This window comes from Mus musculus, chromosome 2 (genome assembly GCF_000001635.26).
Source record: "Mus musculus strain C57BL/6J chromosome 2, GRCm38.p6 C57BL/6J".
Taxonomy (NCBI): domain Eukaryota; kingdom Metazoa; phylum Chordata; class Mammalia; order Rodentia; family Muridae; genus Mus; species Mus musculus.
Genome location: NC_000068.7, coordinates 157,913,780 through 157,937,380, shown reverse-complemented (window position 1 = coordinate 157,937,380; position 23,601 = coordinate 157,913,780). Strand labels below are relative to the sequence as shown.

Below are 23,601 nucleotides of genomic sequence, written 5' to 3'. Positions count from 1 at the left end.
CTTCTTGCCCAAGTTCCCTGCTGAAATCGACCAACCCCTCCCTCAAAAAAAGTCTGTGTTTTTGTTTGTTTGGTTGGTTGGTTGGTTACAGCTGCATCTTCCATTGGACCATTTGTGGAAAGTCATTATCAAAACTCACACTTATTTTGGTGGCGTCCTTCCCCGAGTCCTCCTGCTGGGAAGCTTTGAGCTGGGAGTATGAAGGAAGAATAGAGAGTAGAGACAGGTGTTAGTGAGGGGTGGGAGAGGGAAGAAATACCATTGTGACAGAGGACAGGCAGGATCATGGTCAAAAATGCTGGATCCTATCTGTGCACAGTCTCCACAGCTGTGGAAATGTTATCCTGAACCCCGTTCATAGAGACACTTACACACACCCTAGTCAAAATTTAAAAATAATAATAAAAATACAAAGGCTGGAGCGATGGCTGAGCAGTTAAGAACACTTGCTGCTTTCTAAAGGACCCAGCTTAGTACTCAATGCCCAGCTCCAAGGGATACAGCGCCCTCTTCTGGCCTCCCCAAGGACTTGCACTCATATGCTGCACATACACACACAGGTAAAACAAAAATAATAAATAAATCTTAAAGAAAACATAAGAAAAACAGAGATGGTGAGGTCTGGCATTGGTTCCCTCAGCTCGGAGTTTACTGGCAATGCTGGAGAGGGCAGCCAAAGGTAGATAAAAGGAGAGCTTGCAATACCAACCACAGAGCCAGGCATCTGGGCTCATGAGGATGCTTGGCTATCAAGGGGGTGTGTCCGTGTGTACATACAAATAGGGAAGAGTGTGGGTGGCATGTCCCTACAAGTACGTGTCTGCTCTCCATCTGGGAACATGCTGGTCCTTTCAGTTCACATACCTGAACATATGTTTGCAGCATATGCAGTTGGATCCTTAGCCATGTCCTGGATGCTTCCACCTCAAAATACCCAAGAACACCCTTAAACATCCCCCAAACACCCCAAAATCCTCTCATAAAGGTTTCCTCTGGCCACAGGAATCTTCCACATCTGCATGGGGCAAGCTGATATATTGGGGACTTGGTACCCCCATAATCAAGACAGAGTTTGCCATGGACTTGTGCCAAAGGTGAGGAGGGTGTGTGTGTGTGTGTGTGTGTGTGTGTGTGTGTATGTGTGTGTGAGCGTTGCTGAATAGGCATAAGTATGGGTTGCTACTATCTCAGGTGTGCCTAAAAGCTGACCCAAAATGCACAATGGAATGTACTTGACTCATTTGAAGGGGAGGTAAGGAGCCAGGCAGTGGCTTAGCTGGCCTGAGCTGCCACCTTACCCTGCCAAGGCACCTCGGGAACTCAGGTCTTATCAATGACTCAGCCTTAGGAACAGGAGGCAGGTAGTTTATCTGCCACACCCTCTTATCTCTGGGCCAAGGCTGCCACTGTCTGCTTTACCGATAGCAAGTGCAGTTTCCCAGAGAAAACCCTTAGGGTGACGGAGGAGGTGGCTGACGGCAGTGTGAACTCAGGAGATTGTGTGTGGAGAGCTGAGTGGGCATGCTGTGCTCCAATGCAGGGAGCATGGTGCTTGGAATGAACTGTGTGACAACGTGGCCTTATGGGGAGCCCTCTACAAAAATACTGCTGGTGCTATGGGGAGGGGATAGGAAGTGTCCTGAGACCCACTTCATCCATACCCGGAAGGAGGTGCCCTGGAAGGAGGTGCCCTGTCAGTCGTTGGCCTCAGGCTCCCTGACACTAGGGGAGGATCTCGAATGGCCATTGTTCTGGCTATCACCTACCCTACCTCTCCCAGGAAGAAGGGAGTGCCAGCAGGGTGTTGCAGAGGACTTTGATGCCAGATGCAGAGTCCCCCAAGGTCTCCACAGCATCCCCCAGAGAAACATATCCCAAGGTCTTACCTGGTTGGAGGCCCACGTCTGCTTGTCAGTCCAGTCCCGGTGGCTGCGCAGGTACCACCACTGAATCTCCAGTGAGTATGATGGGGAACCACTGCCTCGGAAGGAGCAGGCCATCTCTACATCCTCGCCTGTCCGTGCCGTCATGTCATGGGGTGTCTCTGTGAAGAGTGCTGTGTGTGGAAAAGGCAGATGAGGGCTCAGAAACAGGAGTCTGGCCTCAGGGACAGCTATGAATGGGAAGACACTGTCGGAAAGACTGAGGAGTCCATGGGCAGAAGGGTGATGGGGGACTTGGAAGTGAGTCACGAGGCCAGGAGGCCGGGAAACTGCCAGTTTAATTCTTCCAGATTCTTCCATTTACCCCACCCAGTGCCCAGCCCCGTGAGCCTTGCCCTAGGTTGTGGCAACCTCACCACCTTAAGTCAAACCCAGCCATAAAACGATCCCAGTTTCCCTGGGGAGCAAGTACCCAAACAAAAAAACTCTTTTTTTCTCTTCCCTGGGCGGGGCTCTGTCAGGCTCCTCCCCTCTGCCTGGGGTCTTGCCTCTTCAACCTCTTCTCCCCAGATCTCTCTGCTTTGGCTATTCCTCAGCTCTTGCCTGGTTCCTGTGGTCAATCAAAGCTCCCTTTCAAGTCACCCTTTTGTGGCTGCTCCGGATGTGCTTAGCAAGGGGCAAAGCAAAGAGCCAGCTACCCTGCCTGGCATTCCTGCAGGGCCCACCACCAAGTCACAGAACAACCCGTTCCAGGAGCCAGCAGCAATCCTTCCCGTAAGCCCCTACCTAGGTCACTATACTGCACCCCCACTTCACGGGCCCGACACCCCTCCCCTCCACAGGCTCTGGCTCTTTCTCCCCAAATGAACTGTCTGAGATGCAATTAGTATGCCTGCCTCCTCTCAGGAGAGATTATCTCAGACAGAAGGAAGATGGTAGATGCCTAGCAACTGCAGGTCACCCCAGGAATGTGATGTCTGTGAGCACCCGCCCCTGGACTATACAGTCCCCCAGGCCCAGCTCAGAGGAGATACTCCTAGCCCCAGAGGGCCTCCTGTCCCAGGAAAGAGGGAGCTATGAGTGGTGAGGTGGCATCCTGAATTCAAGGAGCATGGGCCTTACCCCCCCTCCACAGGACAACAGGAGTTTCGCGTGATCAGGTTTGATCCTGCACCCACCTGGGGGGCTTCTCTGTCTCTGCTGGGCACTAGGTACCCGTGTGGAGCTTTGTTTCTGCAACATCCCTGGGCCGAGAGAAAGCTGGGCAGGCCAAGGTTTACAAAGCTTCTTATGAGTGGAAAAAAAAAAGCTTTCCTGTCTCTGCAGAACGGAAGGGCTAGCTGGGCCTGGGTGCATCAACAAGGCCTGCTTGATGATAAAGAGCATGGCTTGAACCCCAGGAATGTGGGGTGGGGTATTGTGAGCTACCTTTATGTGTGGCCGCTCCAAGATATGGGCTGTCCTTGACTGTCCCTAGAGGGCAGGAGGAAAGCAGGCTCCTGCAGGAGTAGGGCCAACAGAGCATGCCCCTCCTTGTCACAGCTCAGGGCCTGTGCCAAGAGCTCAGGCTACCATGGCGAGCCGACTCTGGCTCTCTGTGTCAACCCTCTCACCTGGGTCTTCAGGAAACTCTATGGGTGTTGGCTCAGAGGATCCCCAGTCGCTTGCCACAGGGCTAAACCACCATCACCATGTTGGCCTCCCACCCTCCCTCCCTCCCTCCCTCCCTCCCTCCCTCCCTCCCTCCCTCCCTCCCTCCCTCCTTCCCTCTCTCTTTCCTGAAGACTGTTTTCACTCAGCAGCCAGAGGTTATTTTAACAAAGCACACCCACCCCATGCCTGCTCCCCTCTATCATACTCTCTCCTAGGGTAGGAGCCAAAGTCCTTACAGAGGGAAGCTGGTCTGTTTGTAAGTTAACATAGTGACCACCAATGACAGTTTGCTGAGTGGATCAGGGACCTGGATTTTTTTTTTTTTTTTTTTTTTTTTTTTTTTTTGGTTTTTGAGACAGGGTTTCTCTGTATAGCCCTGGCTGTCCTGGAGCTCACTTTGTAGACCAGGTTGGCCTCGAACTCAGAAATCTGCCTGCCTCTGCCTCCCGAGTGCTGGGATTAAAGACATGCGCCACCATGCCCGGCAGGGACCTGGATTTTAGATCTTATTTTAATCCACTTAAATGTAGCCATTTGTGTACAGGGATGGTTACTGTCCTGGGTAGCATAGCTAATGTGTTATCTGTTTTTCCAGGAGGTAATAGCCATTTCTGTTTGCCTATCTATTTATCTATCATCTATTATCTATCTATCTATCTATCTATCTATCTATCTATCTATCTATCTATCATCTATTCTCTATCATCTATCTATCTATCTATATCTATCTATCTATCATCTAACTATTCTCTATCATCTTTCCATCTATGTATCTATCATCATCATCAGTTATGGGAAAAGAGCCTTGTTCAGAGCACGTGAGGTCAGTCATACTTCTGAATGGCTAGAAAATGGTCTCCAGGGTCCACATCTGATGATCGTGGGCCAAGCCTTTGTCAACATCTTGCTTGCCAAGCAGAGAAGAATCCAAGGGTGTCACAGAGAACCTGCCACCAGGAGGAGCCAGTATGGCCCTGAAACAAGTGCCGCCTGGGCCCAGGTCTGGGTGGCCAGGAATGTGACCAGTGAGGGACTCATCTGTGACCTACCCAACATGCCATTGCTAAGACTCAGAAACCAGAGAGTGGCACCACCTGCCCTCCCTCAGAGCAGGCTCCACTTAAGATCCTGAAGCTAGGCAAGGGAGGCCACATCAGGTCTGACAAGCGACCCTGGAGCCTCCCCACCTTCCAAAAGTGAGATTCCAGCAGCCACATGTGTCAGACAGGAGGGAGAGGGTTATCTACATGGTGGCTCCCAGTGGTAGAAAGGGGAAAGGGTGACAGGGGCCCAAGGAAGGGCCATGCTTCTGTCTGTCCCCACTTAATCTCTCTTGGCCACAGCCCCTTGCCCACCTCCTTACCAGAGCAGGCGCCTTGGCTGGAGCCTTCAGTTCCTCTCTCTAGGCTCAGAGAAGGCAGAGCTGAGTCTGAGTAGCCAGCAGTTAGAGTCAATGAGACCAGGTCCCAGTCTTTGAGTCTCTGAGATAGCCCTGCCCTATGGCCTGGGATGGGAGAGCACAGGGCAGGGCCCACCCCAGGCCTCCTCCCCACTGAAAGTCCAATGCTGGCCTAGGACAGCTCTTTCCAACGGAAACACACGTGGAAAAATGAAATGGCATTGAGAGTCACGGGAACACTCCAATTTCTGGTTTCCTCATGAAAGATTTTTTTTAAAGCTAAAATTAAATTAAGTTTAATAATATATTTTGCTTAAATCAATACCAAAAATATTATTTTAACATTTAATAAAATTACTAATGGGATATTTTACACCTGATTTTTTTTTTTCTAAGTAGCAGAAATCTGAACATATCTCAGTTTGGGCCAGCCTCAGGCTCAGGGCTTGGTGGCCTCTGTGTCTTAGCAGGTGATGAACTCCTTTGCCTGTTTGTGATTTAGAGGAGGCATCTGGGTCACCCATAAGGTACCGTCCTTCCCACATACTACAGTTGAGTCAGAATTTGAACCCAGGACAGCCTGACTTCCAAGAACTCCCACCTCCTGCCCCATAACAGACTCTTAGGGCACTCAGCTACTCTGAGGTCTGTGAGTATTTCCTTTTGTTTTATTTAAAACAGGTGTCATTGTGTGGTCCTGGCTGTCTTGGAACTGCTCTGTAGACTGGACTGGTCTCGAACTCAGAGACCAGCCTGCCTCTGCCTCCTGTGTGCTGGGATAAAAGGCGTGGCCACCACTCCTGCATCATTACCTTTTCCTTGTAGAGTTTGTTCTACAAAGAGGCAGCCCTGGCTGGGAATGAGGCTAAGCCTTTTCGGTGCTGGCCTAGTCGGCATGAGGCCCTGGGTTTGATCCCTCACACCGCATAGTCTGGGTACAGGGACAGACAATTGCAATTCCAGCATTTAGAAAGTGGAGGCAGGGCGATTAGAACTCAAGATTATTCTCGGCTGCATGGTGGGTTCAAGGACAGCCTTAGATACACTAGACTTTGTCTTAAAAAGAGAAAGAAGTGGGAGTGGTCCCTGCTGGCCACTCTGCATCCCTGGAGGGCAGGTGGGGTGTAGGTGGGGATTCATCAGTGCACAGGCCTGGAAAGGCCGCTGAGGCAGCTTGCCCAGTCTGAGGCAATCAGGAAGACTTCCCTGAGGCGGTGTGCCCTGGTCTCAATGCCAGTACACATACTATCCTGAGCACGCAGTGGAGAGGGTTGTCAGAGGACAACTTACAAGGCCATTACTGTGGCTACCACAACCAACTCCCCTTCCCACAGGGGCTGTGGGCCCCCTCAGACTTATCAGAAACTGCAAGGTGAGATGTGGTGGGGCCTCCCTGGATCCCCTCAATTTCAGCCTCGTAGTGAAGGGGCAGAGTGACTCGGAGACAAATAAGGAAGCAGGCTCTGTTCATGTGACAGAGCATCCAAGTCCCCTGTCCACAGTCGGCCACCTAAACACATGTGCTGTATCGCTCCAAGCAGCCTCCAGGTCCAGTGTATGCGGGGAATCCAGCGCACGGAGCCAGGAGCCAGGCAGTCAGCTTATAGCCTGGCTCCGCGGACTATTCTGCTCTCGCCTCAGAATGTATCTCCATCTTGAGCACCAGTTTGTCTGTCTGCAAGGTAGGCTGAGTCCCACTGCCACTCCAAGGAGAAGACGCCAAGGAGAAGACTCTGATATGTATCATAGGGCTGTGCTCTGGCCTTAAGGAGGCGGCAATCTGGGAGGGCTTCCCAGAGGAGGTGAGCTGGGTACAGTCTGATGGCAGGGGTGAAACTTAGAAAAGCAAGCCAGCTTTGGGAGCAAAGGTGGGGGTGGGGGTGGGGATCCTGCTAGGGTCTGCGAAGTCATGTGTGTGTGTGTGTGTGTGTGTGTGTGTGTGTGTGTGTGTGTGTGTGTTTGTTGGGGGCGGGGGTGAGATACATAGCTGCAGGCCACATACTGCCATCCACCATGAACTAGCACGGCACAGACCACGTTTCCAACACTCATCTCCCCACCCACTACAGATAGCTGAGAAAGATCGAGGAGCTACCCACACCCACACAGAACCACATTCTCCACCTACATCTGGACAGCCCAAGTACCCAAGATGGCTGCCCCTGTGCCCCCTACAGGGCAGCTGTTATTCTAATTGTCCCCTTTTCTCCAGATGAAGCTGGGAGTTAAGCATCTTGCCCAAGGTCACAGAGTGAGTCACTGGTCAACCTGAACCCAATTTTAGAGGATTTCAGAGTGGGATCCTGGTGTAGACCATCTCTCTCTAAGCACCCCCTTCCAAGCCCCAAGCCCCTCTCCTTCCCACCAGCCCTCAGCCTCCCAGGGGCATCTCAGACACAAGTTCAACTGTGAACCCTCTCCTATTTAACCACCCTCAGGTTCCTTCCAGATCAGGCACCTCCTGAGGCCACAGTGTGTCCCCCGAGGTGCTGTAATTATAGATTTTGGAGGAAGGGTATATGTGTTCTCCAGCCCCAGGGTCTGTACCCGCCTGGCTGACTCTCAAGGAAACTCAGGGAAGACAATTAAATCCAGCATCCACAAATTAGGATTCTGCAGGAGAAGGAGCAGGGGCTTGATTGAGCGTGACATCGGCTGCCTTTCTGCTGTTAATTGGGGCAGCGATACACTCATTAACCCCAGGCCCTATCGGGCATCAGCGGCAGGCACTGGTGCTGACTCCTGGTTGAGCCAGGCTTTGGCTTCTGGCAGGTACGAATGAGCTGAGGCCGGTCCTGTCCTTCAACATCAGGCCTGTCTAGCCTGCTCCTGGCCTACCCACCTAGCTCTGGCTTTGCCTTCAGTCCTGTCAGCTTGCCCCTCACTGTTTGACCTGGGCCGGCCCCTTTCCTCTCTGAGCCTGTTTCTTTATCTGCAAAGAGGGCAGGGGCTGCTGAGAGAACTGACATAAGGCAGGATGTGTAGAGTAGATGTTCACGCAATAACCCCACCTCTCAACCCTCGCTCCCTGGAGAGGCATCCTCAGCATCTTGTGAGGTCACATGACAAGGAAGCATCCGTGGCTTTGTGACTTTGGAAGCCACCAGTTGTGACTTCTTTGTCCCAAAGGCACTCCTTCCTGAAGCCACTGGTATCTTGCACACCTGAGGTTCTCATCCACCCACGAATGGGTGACCATGCCTGTCTCCCTGCTGCTCTGAGCCCAGAACACATGCGCGCACGCGCGCACACACACACACACACACACACACACACACACACACACCACCCTTTAGCTCCTCTTGCATAGATGTGCTTAGTAGGAAAGGCGCTGCAACAACATTTCTGGATAATCCTGACAACAGCTCAGCAGACTAAACACATTGTAACTTCAAAACAGTCAATATGGGGCTAGAGAGATGGCTCGGTGGTTAAGAGCACTGGCTGCTCTTCCAGAGGACCCGGGTTCAATTCCCAGCACCCACATAGTAGCTCCCAACTGTCTATGTATGACTCCTGTTCCAGGAGATCTGACACTCTCATTCAGACATACATGCAGGCAAAACATTGATGTGCATAAAGTAAAAATGAATACATTTTAAAAAGTCAGTGTGACAAATGTATTCTCTGAGTGTTTTACTACATTTTTAGAAGCCCCGAGTAGCTTTCCTGAAGTCATAGCAGCTCATAGCTTGTATCTGGACCATGCCCCCACACTGCCCTTCCCGGGGTGTTCACATGATGAGGTCCCCTCCATGAGCCCATAGCTTCCCTGACCTCTTCACTAGCCTGTTGTCTTTGGGCTTGTCTCTGTTTCCATCACCACACTGAAGCACAAGCTTCTAAAATCAGGCCATTTCCTGCTTGGTCCCAGCCCGCCAGGATGGTGCTAGGCTCACAGCAGGCGCTCAGTGAATCCCACCGTGTGTGGGGTGTGTGGGAGCGAAGTGGCCACAGCTCCTGCCACACCCCTTCATGGATCCACGCTGAGCCTTGTCAAGCTGCCCAAGAAGGCAAAGCTCAGAGGGCCCAGGGCCATCAGGGCTAGCCCCCTGCTGCGGCATAAAAGGCAGGAAACCTATTTCACACCCCAGTTTTTGTACAAGAGACCCTCCTTCCTTCAGGCCCAGCTAGGTGGACAGTCTTGGCGGCTCAGAGAGGGAGCTGCTGAGCCTGAGGTCATAGAGCAGTGGCTGGGCAATTCCCCTACCAAAGCTGGATTTTACTAGGCCCCCTCTTTTTTTTTCAGTGTAGAAAGTGTGACACTTGGGGGCTATTCTAGGGAGGCTGCTTAGGGCCCAACCCAAAGCAGGATCTCCTTCCCCCTTCCCCCTCCTCCTTTCCCCTCCCCCTTACGTCCTTCCCCCTTCCCCCATCCCCGTGGGGATAAATGCTCTCCTGATCTGATTACAGATCCAATCCTCTCACTCAGCACTGCTTAGGAGAGGGGCAACTCCCTGAAGGAAAGGCAGGTGAAGAGGAGCAACAGAGATAGCCCAGCCAGAGCCCCTCCTCCCTGAAGACAGTGTGTGCCCCTGGGATCCCCTCAAGGGAGGTTTCTTCTGGGCCTCTCTCAGCCTGATGGATTGCCAGCACCTGGAGGAGAGGTGTATATCAAGTGAGAGGACTGCCTGTGTGCTCCTTGTGAGAGGCAGATGGGAGGACTCCTGTCAGCCAGCTGAAGGCACGTGCAGTGGGCCGTAATGGGAAGATGGCTGCCTGGAGGCAGGAGGACCGAGAAAGACCAACTCTGACCCCCGATCCCCGAAGAAAGGCTCTGTCTCAGAAAAACCCGGCCTTCACGGAGCACACAGCGGAACACAGACGCGCATGCCAGGGCCCACGGTACGAACAAAGGCTGAGACAGAGCGTGGGTGCTGTTGAGGGCGCGGACTGTTTCTAGCGGTCAGGAAGCATGGCATCCCCCATGGAGAGTCAGAGGAGGCTCGCGGCTGAGGGGACAAGCTTGGCTTTCAGGCCAAGGAGGCTGCACGGTGAGGGGACACTCGGAGCAGCCAAGGGCCTGCTCCAGGCAGATTTCCACATCTGGCTCTGGAGAACGGTCTCCACTCCTCCACGGGGCTCCTGTACCATTGGTGCTGTTATTTACTTAATATTTATTTTCAAAGCATCTTTCTCATTTTACTTAAATAAATTCAGCTTAAGAGGAGACTTTTATTGCTGCCATAAATGGAAAATCAGCATTGCTTGCCATCCATAGAGGGAAACTGTAAAAATCAACACAGCCTAGTGAATCCCAGCCAACAAGGCTGCTGCGGAATCCTGCCTCGGCCTCCAGTCTGCTCCGTGAACAGGGAGGTGGGTGGAGGGGAGGTAAGCCAAGAGGTTTGTTGCTAAATCCAGTGACACCACACAGAGACATTCTTCTCCATCCAAAGGGACTTGGGACATAGGTCCTTCTGAAGTATGGGTATCCCTAGTGGTTCTGCCTCACTGGTCTAGTACCACAATTCCCACTTAGAGCTCTGAGACTGGGCTGGTGCTGTGTCACATTCCCAAGCCTTTGCCTGACGCTGCCATCGATGCTTTGTGTCCCCTCCACTTTGTGATACTTGGGGTGTTCAGAACAAGCGAGGTGAAAACCAAGGCAGGAGACCCTCTAGTCTGTTCTCCTCCAAGCAGGGACGCAACGGCTCAGAAAGCTGGCGTCCCTCCAGGACAGAAGAATGAGGTGTGCACGTATAGCAGTCACAGGAGGGGGCAGAACACAGAATTCATGAATTTTGAATGAAACGGGAAACCTCAAGCTGGGTCTATCCCCATGGGAACCAGCTTCCCTCCTGCACAGGAGTGATGCCTAGTGGGTGTCTCTAGTCCCATCTGATCCAAGGCCAAACTCATCCCAACAGCCTGAGGCTCCTCAGCCCCTGTCCTCATAAGAATGGCTGTGTTGGCTTTAGCACGGGGAAAAGAACCAGGAGGGGAGGTAAGGGGTCAGGGCGGGGAGCCCAGGAGTCCCAGGGCAGGGTATGAGCCTAAGTTGTGGCTGTCTCTGAGATCTGGTTCCTGGTTCCTGCCCACTGCACTGGCTGAAGGCTTATTTTGAGGAAGAGATAGGTTAATGAAGGTAAAGAAGCTGTTTGATGTGTGGGGCATGGTAGGTCCCCAACACCCACAGCTTTCTGGTAGGATTATTCATTGATGAGGTTTAGACATGAGCATGTTCATACAGTGGGGTCTCTGCCCACCCTGGTGTGTGTGTGTGTGTGTGTGTGTGAAGGTTGCCCCAACCAATACAAATACAAGGAGAACACATCTGAATACTTAACTGTATGCTAGGTGCCGAGTGATGCTGAGCCTCAGTTTTCTGTATCTCCATCTATAAAATGGGAATGATGATGGCAGCTGCCTCAAGAAACTGCTGTGAGACACTTTCTATACTGCTACACTATCTAGTATTGTGGTCTGTTTCCACCTTGGAGAGCTATTTCCTTCTCCTTCCCCAGTGCCGGGATCAAAGGCATGTGCCACCATTATTATATGCCCGAGTTATTTTCAGCCCAGGTAAAACTGACTTAAAATTAACCAACCCAGAAATGAAGGATAAAGAGTTTCCAGGAGACCCACAGTATTGCACACCCTTCAGTGCTGTCTTGTCCCCACACAGTCTTACCACAGCAAAGGAAGCCCTGAACCAGTAGGCAATCTCCCCTACTTCACCTTCCTCCAGCCCTGGCCGTGGTACGTCTGTACAGCCTCACTGGATCCGTCTGTGCTGGGCATTCGTACGTGGTCAGATGTGCTCCACGACTGGCTTTTTTCACTGAGCACAGTGGCTTTGAGGGGAGTGGCAGTGTCTCATGACAGGACACGTTGGGGTGTTTGTTTGTTTTTCCATTTTTATCTACTTTACTTTGTATGAAGAGTCAGGTGGGGCTTGCACCGTGCCACTCGTAGGTTCAGAAGACCCTTTTGGGAGTCGGTTCTGTCCTTCCAAGCATATGGCTCCTGGGGGTTGAACCCAGGTAGTCAGGCCTTGTACCTTTACCCATAGAGCCACCTCACTAGCCCTCATTCCTCTTTGCACAAATCAATCAGTTCTTCCCTCTTTCCCTCCTTCCTCATTTTCAAGAGAGGGTGCCACATGTGTCCCAGGCCAACCTCCAAATTGCTATGCAGCCACAGATAACAGCCTCGAACTCTCAATCCTCCTCGCTCTTCCTCCCAGGGACTGAGATCAGATGTGGGGTACTGTGCTCAGTTACATGGTACTGGGAATAAAACCTGAGGCTTCAGCTACGCGAGGCGAGCACTCTGTCAACTGGGCTGTGTGTTTCTTGTTCTTTTGCTTGCTTGAAACCTGGAACTTTCTTTGTAGATTAGGCTGGACTTGAACTCACAGAGATCTGCCTGCCTCTGCTTCCCAAGTGCTGGGACTAAAGACCTGTGCCGCCACCACCCAATTATTCCTTTAGTGAAGTAAGAATTCTCTCCTGACTCCCATTCCAGCCAGGAAACATGGCCCTGCTCACTCTCCTCATTACTTATGGGGAAACTGAGACACGGAGAAGGAAGGAGCCTGCTCAGTTTCCTGCCAGGCCCCTCAGACACTGAGCAGGCAATGGTGTCATCCAGCAGCTGGAGGCAGGGATCTTCCCAAGGCCACCAGCACATCGAGGGAGATGGCAGTGGAATTACACATCCAGGGAGATTTAAGGAGAACAAAAATATTCTGGCACTTGCAGGATTGTGGGAGTTGATCAGGCTTCCCCGGTGGAATTCCTGCTTCCTCCTCCTCCTACACAGGGCACAGGGAGGGAGAGGCAGACAGGTGTGGGAGGCCCAGGGAGGAATGCCAGGGCCAGCAGGAGGGAGCCAAGAAGACCAAGAGTCACGCTGGCTACGGGCACTCTTTCTTCCCTACCTGGCTGGTCCTGCAGAACTAGTAGGGGTCCCCGGCCCCAAGGGCCAGTGGGGCTCACTTGTGTGAATGAGGGCCAAGATCCAAGCCCCCATGGTGTGACTCCAAAGCTTGGGCAAGAGCAAGGAGCAAGGATGGAAGCTATCCTAGGTCATAGGAAGGAGCGAGGAGATGCAGCCAAGAGAAGAAAGAAGGGGGGGGGGGGAAGGAATCAGGAGGATCCCCTGGAGAGGCAGGAGCAGAAAAAGGGGGGAAAGGCAGAGATGAGGGCAGCAACAGCTGCAGAAGCACACACCCAGGGTGCTCCTGAGCAGGGGCAGAGAAAGGACAGCTCTGGTCTGGTGCTGTCCCGGGACGCTACCTAGAACCTCAAGTCTGCCAAGTCACAGCCCCTGTTCAACCTGCCCTTGGGATCCCCAAGGTGCCATTCAGCGAGGGCTCTGAAGACAGACAGAGCCGGGCTGTAACTCCCATTGCACTTTCTCAACATAGTCCAATCCTAGGCTAATCTCGGTGCCTCTGTTTCTTCATCTGCAAAATGGGCGTATGGGGCCCCACACCAGCTCCAAGGAGTCCTGACACATGACTGATTTCCTCATAGAGTGGGCTTGGTATGGCCCCTCCCTCTCCAAGGCTCTATTCTTCTATTCCCTGGGAAAGAACTGGCTTAGCCTGGCCTCTCTAAACCCAAGGACAATTCTAGAATCAAGAACAGAAGGGGTTCTGCCCCACCTCGGGGCTTTCACACTTAAAGTTCCCTCTGCCAAGGCTAGAGGAACAGCACCAGAAAGCAGAGAAGAGACTGAGGGAGGAGGGGCATGCAGGACTAGGCTAGTGACAGGGGACCCCTGCCTGCAGGGGATCTAAGCACACAAAGGGACCAGTGGGTGACCAGCCCCTCCCCGGGGCCTTCCTGGGGCATCTACCTGCCCCTCCCTCTCTGAGTCTGCGTGCCCAGAGACCATTAGTGTGGCTTTGTTTTGAGTGCTGTCTCCACTACCAAGAGCTCTGGCCGCAGGGCCTCCATTAGGGACCCTTTCCCAGGGCCGATGACAGGCGGCAAACAGCTCCCCTGCGAGCCAGCAGTAATTGCTGCTGTCTCCAAGGCCGGAAATGATTTTTTTAAAGCCCCACAAAGCAAAACAGACACCTGGCTACACGCTTTCTGCCTTCCCACCTCAGCCAGGAAGCAAGCCTGAAGGTCCAAGCACAGGGGGCACTCCTGGCGGCCAAGAGTATGCTGAGGAATCCAGGCTGGCGGCCCCAGCCCACCCTGCCTCCCAGAGCCTCAGTTTTCTCATCCACAAGCTAGGCAGTAGAATGATGTCAAGGGTAGGTGAGGGTTGGAGCACAGGAGACCTGGAGGGCAGCTAGAGGGAAGGATGGGAGTGAGGCAGGCAGGGAAGGGCACAGGTTTGCGATGGGAGAGGAGCCTGGCACAGGCACAGGCTGGGAGAGGACATACTCTACGCATGAGGCATGCATACACCTCCTCCCCAGATGCTGAACCAGCAACCCCCCAAGCCCACACTCAGTGAGCCTCGAACTATACTCCTGGTCTCATGGTGGGCAGCATCTCCTCCAGCCTCCCACACCAGCCTGAGCTCCTGTTTCCCACACGGCAGCAGCCCTGACCCAGGCTTTTCCCACTCTCCGACGGGGCGTGTGCAGACACGGTTCAGTGCCTGTCTTGCAAGCACAAGGACTTGAGTTTGATCCCCAATGTCATAAAGGGGGAGGTGGTGGTATTACAGTGCTGGGGTAGGGGTGGGGAGTGGGGTGGCAGGGATAGGTGGATCCTTGGGGCTTGCTGGCTAGCCAGCCTGTGCTAATTGATAAGACTCAGACCAATGAGAAACCCTGTCTCAAAAAGTCAAGATGATCTGGGTCTAAGGAGGAGCATCTAGGGTTGTTCTCTGGCCTCCTCTCCATGTGCACACATGCATACAGCAGTGGGGTTCTCATTAGACTCAGAGGATTACGGTCACTGAGAAAAGTGGAGAGCCACCGGTTTGGGCAAGTTGGGACCCTCTAAGTCTCAACAATTGCTCACTTATTCATTCATTCATTCTTCATTCACTCATTCATTTACTCATTTGGTTGACATTTATTGAATACCCACTCTGTGTGTTTTTGAAATAGGTAATATATGTGTGTGGTTCTGAGTTGCCATTAATGAGGTATGTGTGGTGTGTGTGGGTGTGTGTGTTGTGTGGTGTACAGACAGAGAAGAGAAAGGTGGGGGCAGGTGAGGGACATCGGAGAGAAGATGGGAATATCGGACACAGAGAAACGAACAAAGATAGTAAGGCAGAGAGGGAAGAAAAGAGGAGGGAAAGCTCTGGAGAGACAGACTACCAGGGTGAAGTGGGCCCAGGGAGGAAGACCAGGTAGATGGCAGGCACAGCAGCTGGCAGGTGGCACTGCTGACCCCAAGCTGTTAGTTCTCCACGGCCCCTTTCAGCTCCTGAGCTGATATCCCAAGGGCAGTGGAGGCTGACCCTGAAGCAAAGGCCACAGAGGGTCCCAGGCTGGCTCCTCCGCAGGGAAGCGAAAGGATAGCCAGACTCCCTCCCAGCCTGCCCTCTCTCCAGCGATAGCCACCCAAACATACTACAGGCATGCATTTAAGCAAAACCATCATTGCCAAGCTGGGAATCCCAGGTGGGGACACACTCACTGAACCCCCGCATTCTCCCGACAATGGCAGACTGGGACTCCGGAGTACCCTGTGGGTTCTTTCAGGCAGAACACAGCACCCCCAGTACCCTGGCATTCCCTCCCCCATGACAGATTCACAAGCCAGGGCACCGAGCCAGGGCACTGTCAGGTTCAGGACCAGGGACTGCCTACACACTCTGCTGGCAGCCAAGCAAACAGCTGAAAACTCAGGCGCCTGGCTGTGTGCTTCTCGCCCAGACTGAGCCTGGCTGTGTCCTGCCACAGCCGTGTGTCTCCAGGTCAGTCATATCTGACCTTCCCTCAGCATTCTGATCTGAGAAACTGGGTTGCCTTTGACTCTGTGTCGATGACCACATGATAAGAGAAAAAAATGGAGAAGTGTGTGGAGAAGAGACTGGATAAATGTGCCTCAGGCTGTGAGGAACCTCAGCCCACCCTCCCCCAGCCCCCACTCCACCCCCAACTCCATTTACATTTGCTACTGTGAGCAGAGTGTGGACTTTTTTGAAGGGATTTTAGAAGCCTAGCATTTAGAAGCTAACTCAGCATTGTTCAGATGGGGAAACTGAGGCCAGGAGACAGGCAAGGAAGCCACCCAGCAAGGCAGAGGCAAGGGAGGGCTGGGCAAAGCCACGGGTGTGTCTGTTCATCCCTCTCCATGTTAACATTTTGCTCTGAGCTGGAGTAAAGCCATCAGGCCCATGTCCCCATCCCAACACAGCTCTCCATCTCCCCTCCCACCTACTCCTAATCAGCCCGTGGCGAGCTGGCAATGTGTGAGATCTTTATGAACACTTGCTGTGTTCAGGCTTCTCCACCCTGCACTGGCTCAGGATAGGAACCTTCAGGAACCTATATAGTAGAACCTGCCCATGATAACCCCAGCTGAGGAGTGGCTGGCTCCTGCTCGCACCCTTTCTGGACTGGGAAGCCCTCTCTACACACTGTCACGGTCCAGAGGTGAGTTCCCTTCTCTGAGCTGAGTGTCACACCCTGCTTCCCTGTTCCCTAAATAGCCTCACAAAATCTACTTGAATATTCCTTCTGGGTACCGTTGTCTGTCTTTCCCACAAGCCCGACAACTCCCCAGGACAAGAACCTTATCTGTCCACTTCACTAATAGTTTCCAGGAGCTGAATGGCCTGGCACGAGGCAGGTGCTCAATTGGTGTCTGTCGAATAAATGAATGAACAGCTTCTAACACTTGGCAGCATCCCCCACCAACGTATAGCCCTGGCATGCCCCCAAAGCTGCCCATTCCCACTCTGGATGCCCACAGCCAGACCTGAGTCCCACCTGTACTATGATGGTCTTAATGGTTTCCTATAAACAAGCCCACTATTTTTAATACCCGGTTAGTCTCATCCTAAGCAATCGTATCTGTGAAATCACAGTTTTGATGTGCTGGCTATATTTTCCAGCCCACATTAAAATAAATGCATAACTATTAAAACGTAAGAGGTTTGTCTGGGCTCTGCCTAAGACCCGTTTCTCAGGGAGGACTCAGGTTTGCTGAGGCTCCGGGGAGGCTCTGGGAGGGATTGAAACTGAAGTTTGGGGGGTGAAGCCGAACTGAACTAAGGCCCCAGAGATCCCACTGATGGCTTCCAAGGAGGAGGGGAAGTATTCAGCTGTGTGTGTGGTGGTGGGTGGGTGAGCTTGAGGAATAGCTGTAGGCTCAGCTGCCCACCTTCCTTCTCCAGGATACTGGGCACGGCAGGGACTCAGCAGGTGGGTCCTGATCCTGTATCACCGATGGTCACTGGCTGGCTGGCTTCTATGGTTTAACCTTCTGCTTCTTTTCTGACGGGTCATCGGGTCAGGGAGGAAACTCCCTTGGACCCCCTCACCCACCTGGCAAACACATCCATAAGTACTCAGGGGCTGGGCCCAGGCTACCCACAGCAAAGTGACGTCAGTCGTACCCACCCCTGACGGTGACCAGTAGCCTTGAGGAGAATCTAATTTTATAAGGTTTTTACTGTAAACTTGTGATACTTAAATTATCTTAGTGTTTTAAAAATACATTAATATGGAGGGAGCAAGTGTGAGAATTTGTATCTCAAACCTTTACCTTGCTGTCCATCCATCCATCCATCCATCCATCCACCCACCTATCCATCTTCCCTTCCTTCCTTCTCTGCACCTCCCAGAGCTGGCTTCAGATGCTTTTCCCATAGCCCCATCAACTTAGTTTGGACCTAAAGTCTCAGGGAGTGGGTAAGTACCTGGAAGTGGGCTTAAGTCAGGTTACCTCTCTTCCCCTCTCTCTCCTTATTCTTTCCTTCCATAATCAATCAATCAATCAATCAATCAATCAATCAATCAATCCATCTGGTGGCTTTCCCTCCTAAGGATGTCTTGCTATGTAGCCCTGCAGGTCACAAGGAAATTCCCCATCACCCTTGCTGTCCCAGTGTGTAACAAGGAGTAGAGTCCGAGAGGCCACCTGTAGCTGTAGTTTGGCAGAATTGGCCCCAGGAGTCTGCTGATGGGCAAGGTGTCAAAAGCGACCAGGGTGAAGGCCTTGAGGTAAACCATTTCTGAGGGCCAATTTCCCACAGGAGCCTGGGAGCCCTCAAGCCCAGGCTGAGTATTTATGAGAGTATTGATGGCATAATCACTAGTGTAGGAGACAAAGGAGAACACACATTTTTAACATCAGAACCTTCAGGACTCGATTTTCTTCAGTAATCCAGCCACCAAACCAGCCAGTTTATCGATGGTGAGCTGCTACCAACAGTTAGGCAAGGAACCCGGGAAGGCCAGAGACACTTTTTTTTTTCAGAACATGAGCTACAGTCAAAGCCAGGAGCCCCTCCTCCAGAGCACCCCATTGCTTCTTCCTGGCAATGCAGAGCACCTCAGAGCAGCAATCACTCACTGGACTGAGAGCCAGGCCAAGCTGGGGGCTCTGTCTGCACTAGGGAGACGTTAATAATTGAAGGTGGTGGGCTGGGTTGGGGGCTGCCTGCTGCAGTGGGTTTTCGAGGCTTCTCTGTCTAGATCACTCCTCCTCAGGAAGCCAAAGCAAGCTCAGTACTCGGTGATTCCCACTCTCCATCCCTAGCAGGTAGGGGTGACTGTTGGAGGCAGGGCTTCCCCGTCTCCAGATGCCAAGAGCTGCCTAGGAGTTCATTAAAATGCAGATGGGGGCGGGGACCGAGGCGTAGCTCAGCGGGACAGTTCTTACCCGGCAAGTACAAGGCCCTGGGCTTGATCCCCCCCCCCCCTGCACGACTGAAAGAAGGGAGCAGAGATGGCTCAGCAGGTAAAGGTGTTTGCTGCCAAGTCTGACAAACTGAGTTCAAACCCCAGGACTCATACAGTGGCGAGAGAGAACCAATTCCTGCATGTTTCCTCTGACCTCCACATGTGCACCTCCACAAAATAAACAAATGGAAAAAAAGAAGAAAAGGAAGGAAGGAAGGAAGGAAGGAAGGAAGGAAGGAAGGAAGGAAGGAAGGAAGGAAGGAGGGAGGGAGGGAGGGAGGGAGGGAGGGGCAGGCAGGCCTATGGGGGCATATACATTATCACAAATAACCTGGTGGGCTCAGACTAGGGCCTATAAATGTCTTCACAAAGCTTCTGCCTTCCTGTCCACACCCAGAAAAAGCACAGGAAGCTTAGATATGGACTCCAGTAAGATCTGCCTCCTTCCAGAGCTTCTGGTCCCTCTTGGTGAAACATGCGGCCTTAACGGTTCCCCGGGGAACCCCCCCTGGAGTTAGGGCTCTGCAGAGAAAGAAGTTCATTACAGGACTAGGCTGAGTCTGCCCAGAGGCTGGCCTCGAGATGATAGATCCAGAGTCACTGGCACCCCTTATTCTGATGTGGTCCTCCAGGTTCTGCACAGGCACAGTGACCTTGGGTGAGTCGTTTGGTGAGCTCTCCAAACGCAGTTTTCTTGAGTATCTATCTAATGCCAGCCTGCATGAGTTCACAGTGGGGAGAGGTCTGGGCACTTAGAACACACAGTCAGCATTCCATACACTGTAGGTCCATCCCCTCCCACCCCTGCTAGGGGCATAGCCATGAGCTGCCCTTTTCTTGTGAGGAAAGCCAGAGCAGCTGCCATTGCGATGTAGGAGGTGTGAGTCTCCCCATCCTGTCTCTGAGTGCTGGGGTTCGGGTGCCTTCTGAGAGCCAGGCACCATCCATTCTGCAAGCTTTGGCGATGCTTCCTCTGAAGGCGGTTGAGTGGACGTTGGGGGAGGGGGGTGTTGGGGAGTAAACAGACATCCTTGCTGGCTGACCTGCCTGGTCACAGACACTCCGTGTGACAACCCCAGGGACAGACAGGTGCAAGGCAATAGCTGGTGGCTGGGCAGGATCAGGTGGAGCTGCAGCCGTGAGCTGACACCAAGCTAAGCAGTTGAGGTTTGTGGGTTCATCCCTAGGACTCCCTGCTCCGAGCCCCAACCCTTTCTCCTAAACCCATAGACACCATCCTGACCTGGCCTTATTCCCTGAATCAGCTGAGGACATGCGGAGCCCAGGAATAATGAAACGATCAGGCTCCAATCTGCTAAACAGCAATTTCGGGGCTTTTTCAGCACACACAGCTTTTATCAAATTGGTATTCTCCTCCTGAACACAAATGGCTTATTAGACATGACCCACTTATTCGCCGCGTCTCACTATCATTAATAACTGTTTCTTTTTGTGATTAAGTGAGTGGCTCCAGACCCTTCCTGTGGTGACAGGGTGCTGGACCCAGCAGAGGGGCAGCTGTGGGGCTCCTTAGCAGCCAGTGCTTGGTGACTTTGAGCCTGGCAATGTCGAGAGGGTGGACGGGCCCCTGCAGAGCAGTGGGGCCATCTCTTGAGGGACAGAGCAGAGGAGGTCCCAAGGGGTGACCCATTTACCCAGAGACAGTCAAGAGGAGATCAGATTCTCAGAAACTGGTCCTGTCCCCTTTGCATCCAGCACCTCCCTGAATCCCCAATTCAGGGGTTGGTCCAGAGTGGGGATGAGAAGATCAGTAGGGCTGTGCCCCTCTCAGCGCAGCTGGCACCAGGGGGCAGGAGGAGACTGTCACACAAAGGAAAGAGCCTGCTTACTCAAGAATGACCCAAATTCGGAGGGTCTGGTGCCCCAAAGACAATGACCATAGGCCTCAGAGTTCTATGTTTGTACCTCAAGGGATCTCAAACTCAGAAAGGCAAGTCCTTCTTGAAGAGGCCTCCTAGTATAAGTTTTGACAGTGCCAAGGAACTGAGCTGGACAGGCAGACGGGAGGGGAGAGAAGGGAGGAATTCCCAGTTTCCCCTGAATGAGAAAAAAAAATGTGACAGGGAGAGAAATGACCTGGACAAAGTGCTGCTTCTCGCCTGACAGACCCTGGAGCCAGTCTTGGCTCAGCCGCTCTCTCACTGTGTGACCTTGGGCAACTCCCTTCACCTCTCTGAGACTTGATTTCTCCTCTGTGAATAGAGCATCAAAATAGTCCTTTCCCTGTTTTCTACCTTTCCTGCCAGGCCAGCAGAAATCATGATGGACATCAAGGTATGTGAGAGGTTTTTGTCCAACATAGCGAGGAGGTGAGGTGTATGTAGATACGGGGATCTGGGCTTCCCTTAGGCACAGGAATTCTGAGCATGGCTTTGAAAACCCCTCCCTCTGGAGCAACCCCAATCGTGCAGCACACCTGTAAAAGGCCTTGCCTGGGTTTCCAGGCTCTGGCGCACACCTTTAACTCACTCCCATCAAAAGAAATCATCCTGTTCTCAGCCCTTTGTTCAAACCTCTCCCAGCCTGGGCACACAGAGCACAGCACGTGTGCTGTAGCCTCTGATGAGGGAAGGGATGGACGGAAGCAGGGTCACCTCTGGTTTCAACCACCCCTGCCCCATCACACAGCATGGCTCAGGGGCAGGGAGCCTCCACAGCTGCCTGCCCCACACCACCCAACTCTGCTGCCAACTTGGGCTCCTGTGGGGAGGAAAGGCGCTTCAGACACTCGTGCAGGCAGCACTTGCTTTCTCCTTGCTCCCACAATGCTGGAGTTCAACATTTCAGTCCTCTAGGGGCAAGGTTGAGATGGGGTCCCCGAGATGGGGGTGTCCTGTAGGATTCAAGGGGTTCATGATCCCCCCAGGGACAAACACCCTACATTCCTCTTTACTCCTGGCCTCTAGCTGAAAGAATAGACCTCAACTACTCCAGTGTATCCCAGCTCTCCGTCCCTACCTTCTTATCCCCAGACTGTCCCTACCCCTGGATGCCACCCACCCACATGGATGGCAAAGGAAGCTGCCACCCAGGCTAGCAGGTCTTAAGCAACAGCATCTGGCGCCCCTCAGGACCATTCCCGGCCGTGGAAGGGATGGATCCTGATGAAGAGGATGCAGGAGCAGTTTCAGCGTTAAACCCACAAAGGAGAAAGGAATCGGGGCAGAGAGAAGTGGGTGGGCAAAGTGTGTGCACAAGTGCGTGCGTGCATGTGTATCCGTGTCTGCAGGCAGACAGGCAAGAGTTGTGGCGAAGCGAAGCGTGTGTGCCCGAGTGCCAGCTGGCAGGGTGAGCCACCAGCCAGTGTCTGATTCGTGTGCGTAGTGGGCACAAGTATATTTACCAGCGAGGAGAGGCTCAGAGGGGATGTGCAGAGTTGTGAGTGTGGGATGCAGTGAGCGTGGCTGAGTGTGTCCGCGGTTGGAGACATCTGTATGGTCGCAGAGGTGTGTGTATCCGTGTGAGTGTGTACGCGCGTGGAGGGGGTCTTCTGCGAGCTGGGGCCAGAGCGAGTGTGCTCTTGGGAACCCCTTCTCGCAGAGCTGGCCCCGATAGGAGACAGGGTGGGTCCCCAGTCCCAGCAGAGGGCGCCCCGGAACTCTGGGCCATAGCATCAGTCGGCGCAGGTTCGAGCACCGCGACCGCCAAGTTGGAGCGGCTGCGACCGGGGTGGGGTTCAGTGGGGGGAAGTCCGTGGGGGCTGCGCGCAAACTCACCGTGTCCGGAGACGTGGTTGTCCCAGGGCGCATGGCCTGCGGGTCGCGTGGCGCCGCCGAGTTGCAGGAAAAGTGCCAGGTAGTGGAGGGCGCCCAGCGCCGCGGCCAGCGGGGCCCCCATGCTGCGCGCTCCGGCCGGGGGCGCCGCCGCCTCACATCGGGGCTCCGCAGCCCGCAAAGCCCGCGCCCGCCGTACCCTGCCCGGCGCCGCCGCCGCCCTCTCCTGCTGGCCCCGGCCCGGCCCCGGCTGCAGGCAGCGAGCGCACGCCCAGCCCGCCGCCTCCGACTGCGGGACTCTTCGCTTGCGCGGAAGGCCACTCCGCGCCGCCGCGCACCCGCCCTCCCCCTCGCTCCCCGCCCTGAGCCGGCGGCGGCGGAGGGATCCGCAGCTTGATTTATCATCAAAGTTTTGCCCAGGCTGGGATTTTTAAAGCGGTACTCGCAACTGGCCTCCCGCGCGGGAGCGGGGGTGGGGCAGGCCCGGGGGTGGAAGGCCACCTGGGGACCTAACCCCCCGCAGGGCGGAACACTAGGGTGTTGGGAGTCGAAATCCGATCGTTGGGGATAAACATCCGACCTGCCACCAGACCCGTGCGCTGGAGGGGCCGCTCAACTTTGCCAGCTGGGTAGTGTTGGGGCCAGGGCCAGGCGAGGTGCAGGACAGGTGAATAGGGGTGGGGGGCGCACCCGGGATGAGACATAGGTGAACTAGTTTAAGATCTGGCAGCTTTGGGGTCCCCGTGTGATCACGCGTAGTTTCTCCTGTCCTCGAGTTCTTCGTCTGAAAAATGGGGACAGACGCCACCACCAGAAGCAGTGTGTGTCGGGGGTTGGGGGGGGGGGGGTCTTTGGAGTTAGGTGGGTAAAGTGGGGAACATCGTGGCGCCCACACAATGTAGTTATCATTGTGGTTCCTGTCTCTGGGACTCAGCAGTTAGTGGGGCTCCTAGCTTAGAGGTGTTGGGGTTCTACACAGTGAACTGGATCGCCCCCTTCTGGACTGTAAGGCTCTCCCTAGATGAAAGGTCTAGATGGAGTGTGTGTGTGTGTGTGTGTGTGTGTGTGTGTGTGTCTGTGTGTGTAAACCATGAAGACTCTTTCATTCCCAAGAGTGGCAGTCCAATTCTGATTCCTTCCTTGACTCTTTAACTG

At 53.5% G+C, this 23,601-nt stretch overlaps 1 protein-coding gene across 1 annotated transcript in view; it reads right to left on the bottom strand.

Annotated features, from left to right (window-relative positions):
* The window catches only part of Vstm2l (V-set and transmembrane domain containing 2-like), a 30,067-nt gene extending 7,339 nt beyond the window's left edge, over nt 1–22,728 (bottom strand). The window contains exons 1-3 of the mRNA NM_198627.2: nt 22,450–22,728; nt 1,887–2,056; nt 140–190 (exon numbers count right to left, since the gene is read on the bottom strand). Of these exons, the coding sequence (NP_941029.2) occupies nt 140–190; nt 1,887–2,056; nt 22,450–22,570 (342 nt within the window). The 5' untranslated portion in view covers nt 22,571–22,728. The remainder of the gene's footprint in view (nt 1–139; nt 191–1,886; nt 2,057–22,449) is intronic.
* Between the last annotated feature and the right edge of the window lie 873 nt (nt 22,729–23,601).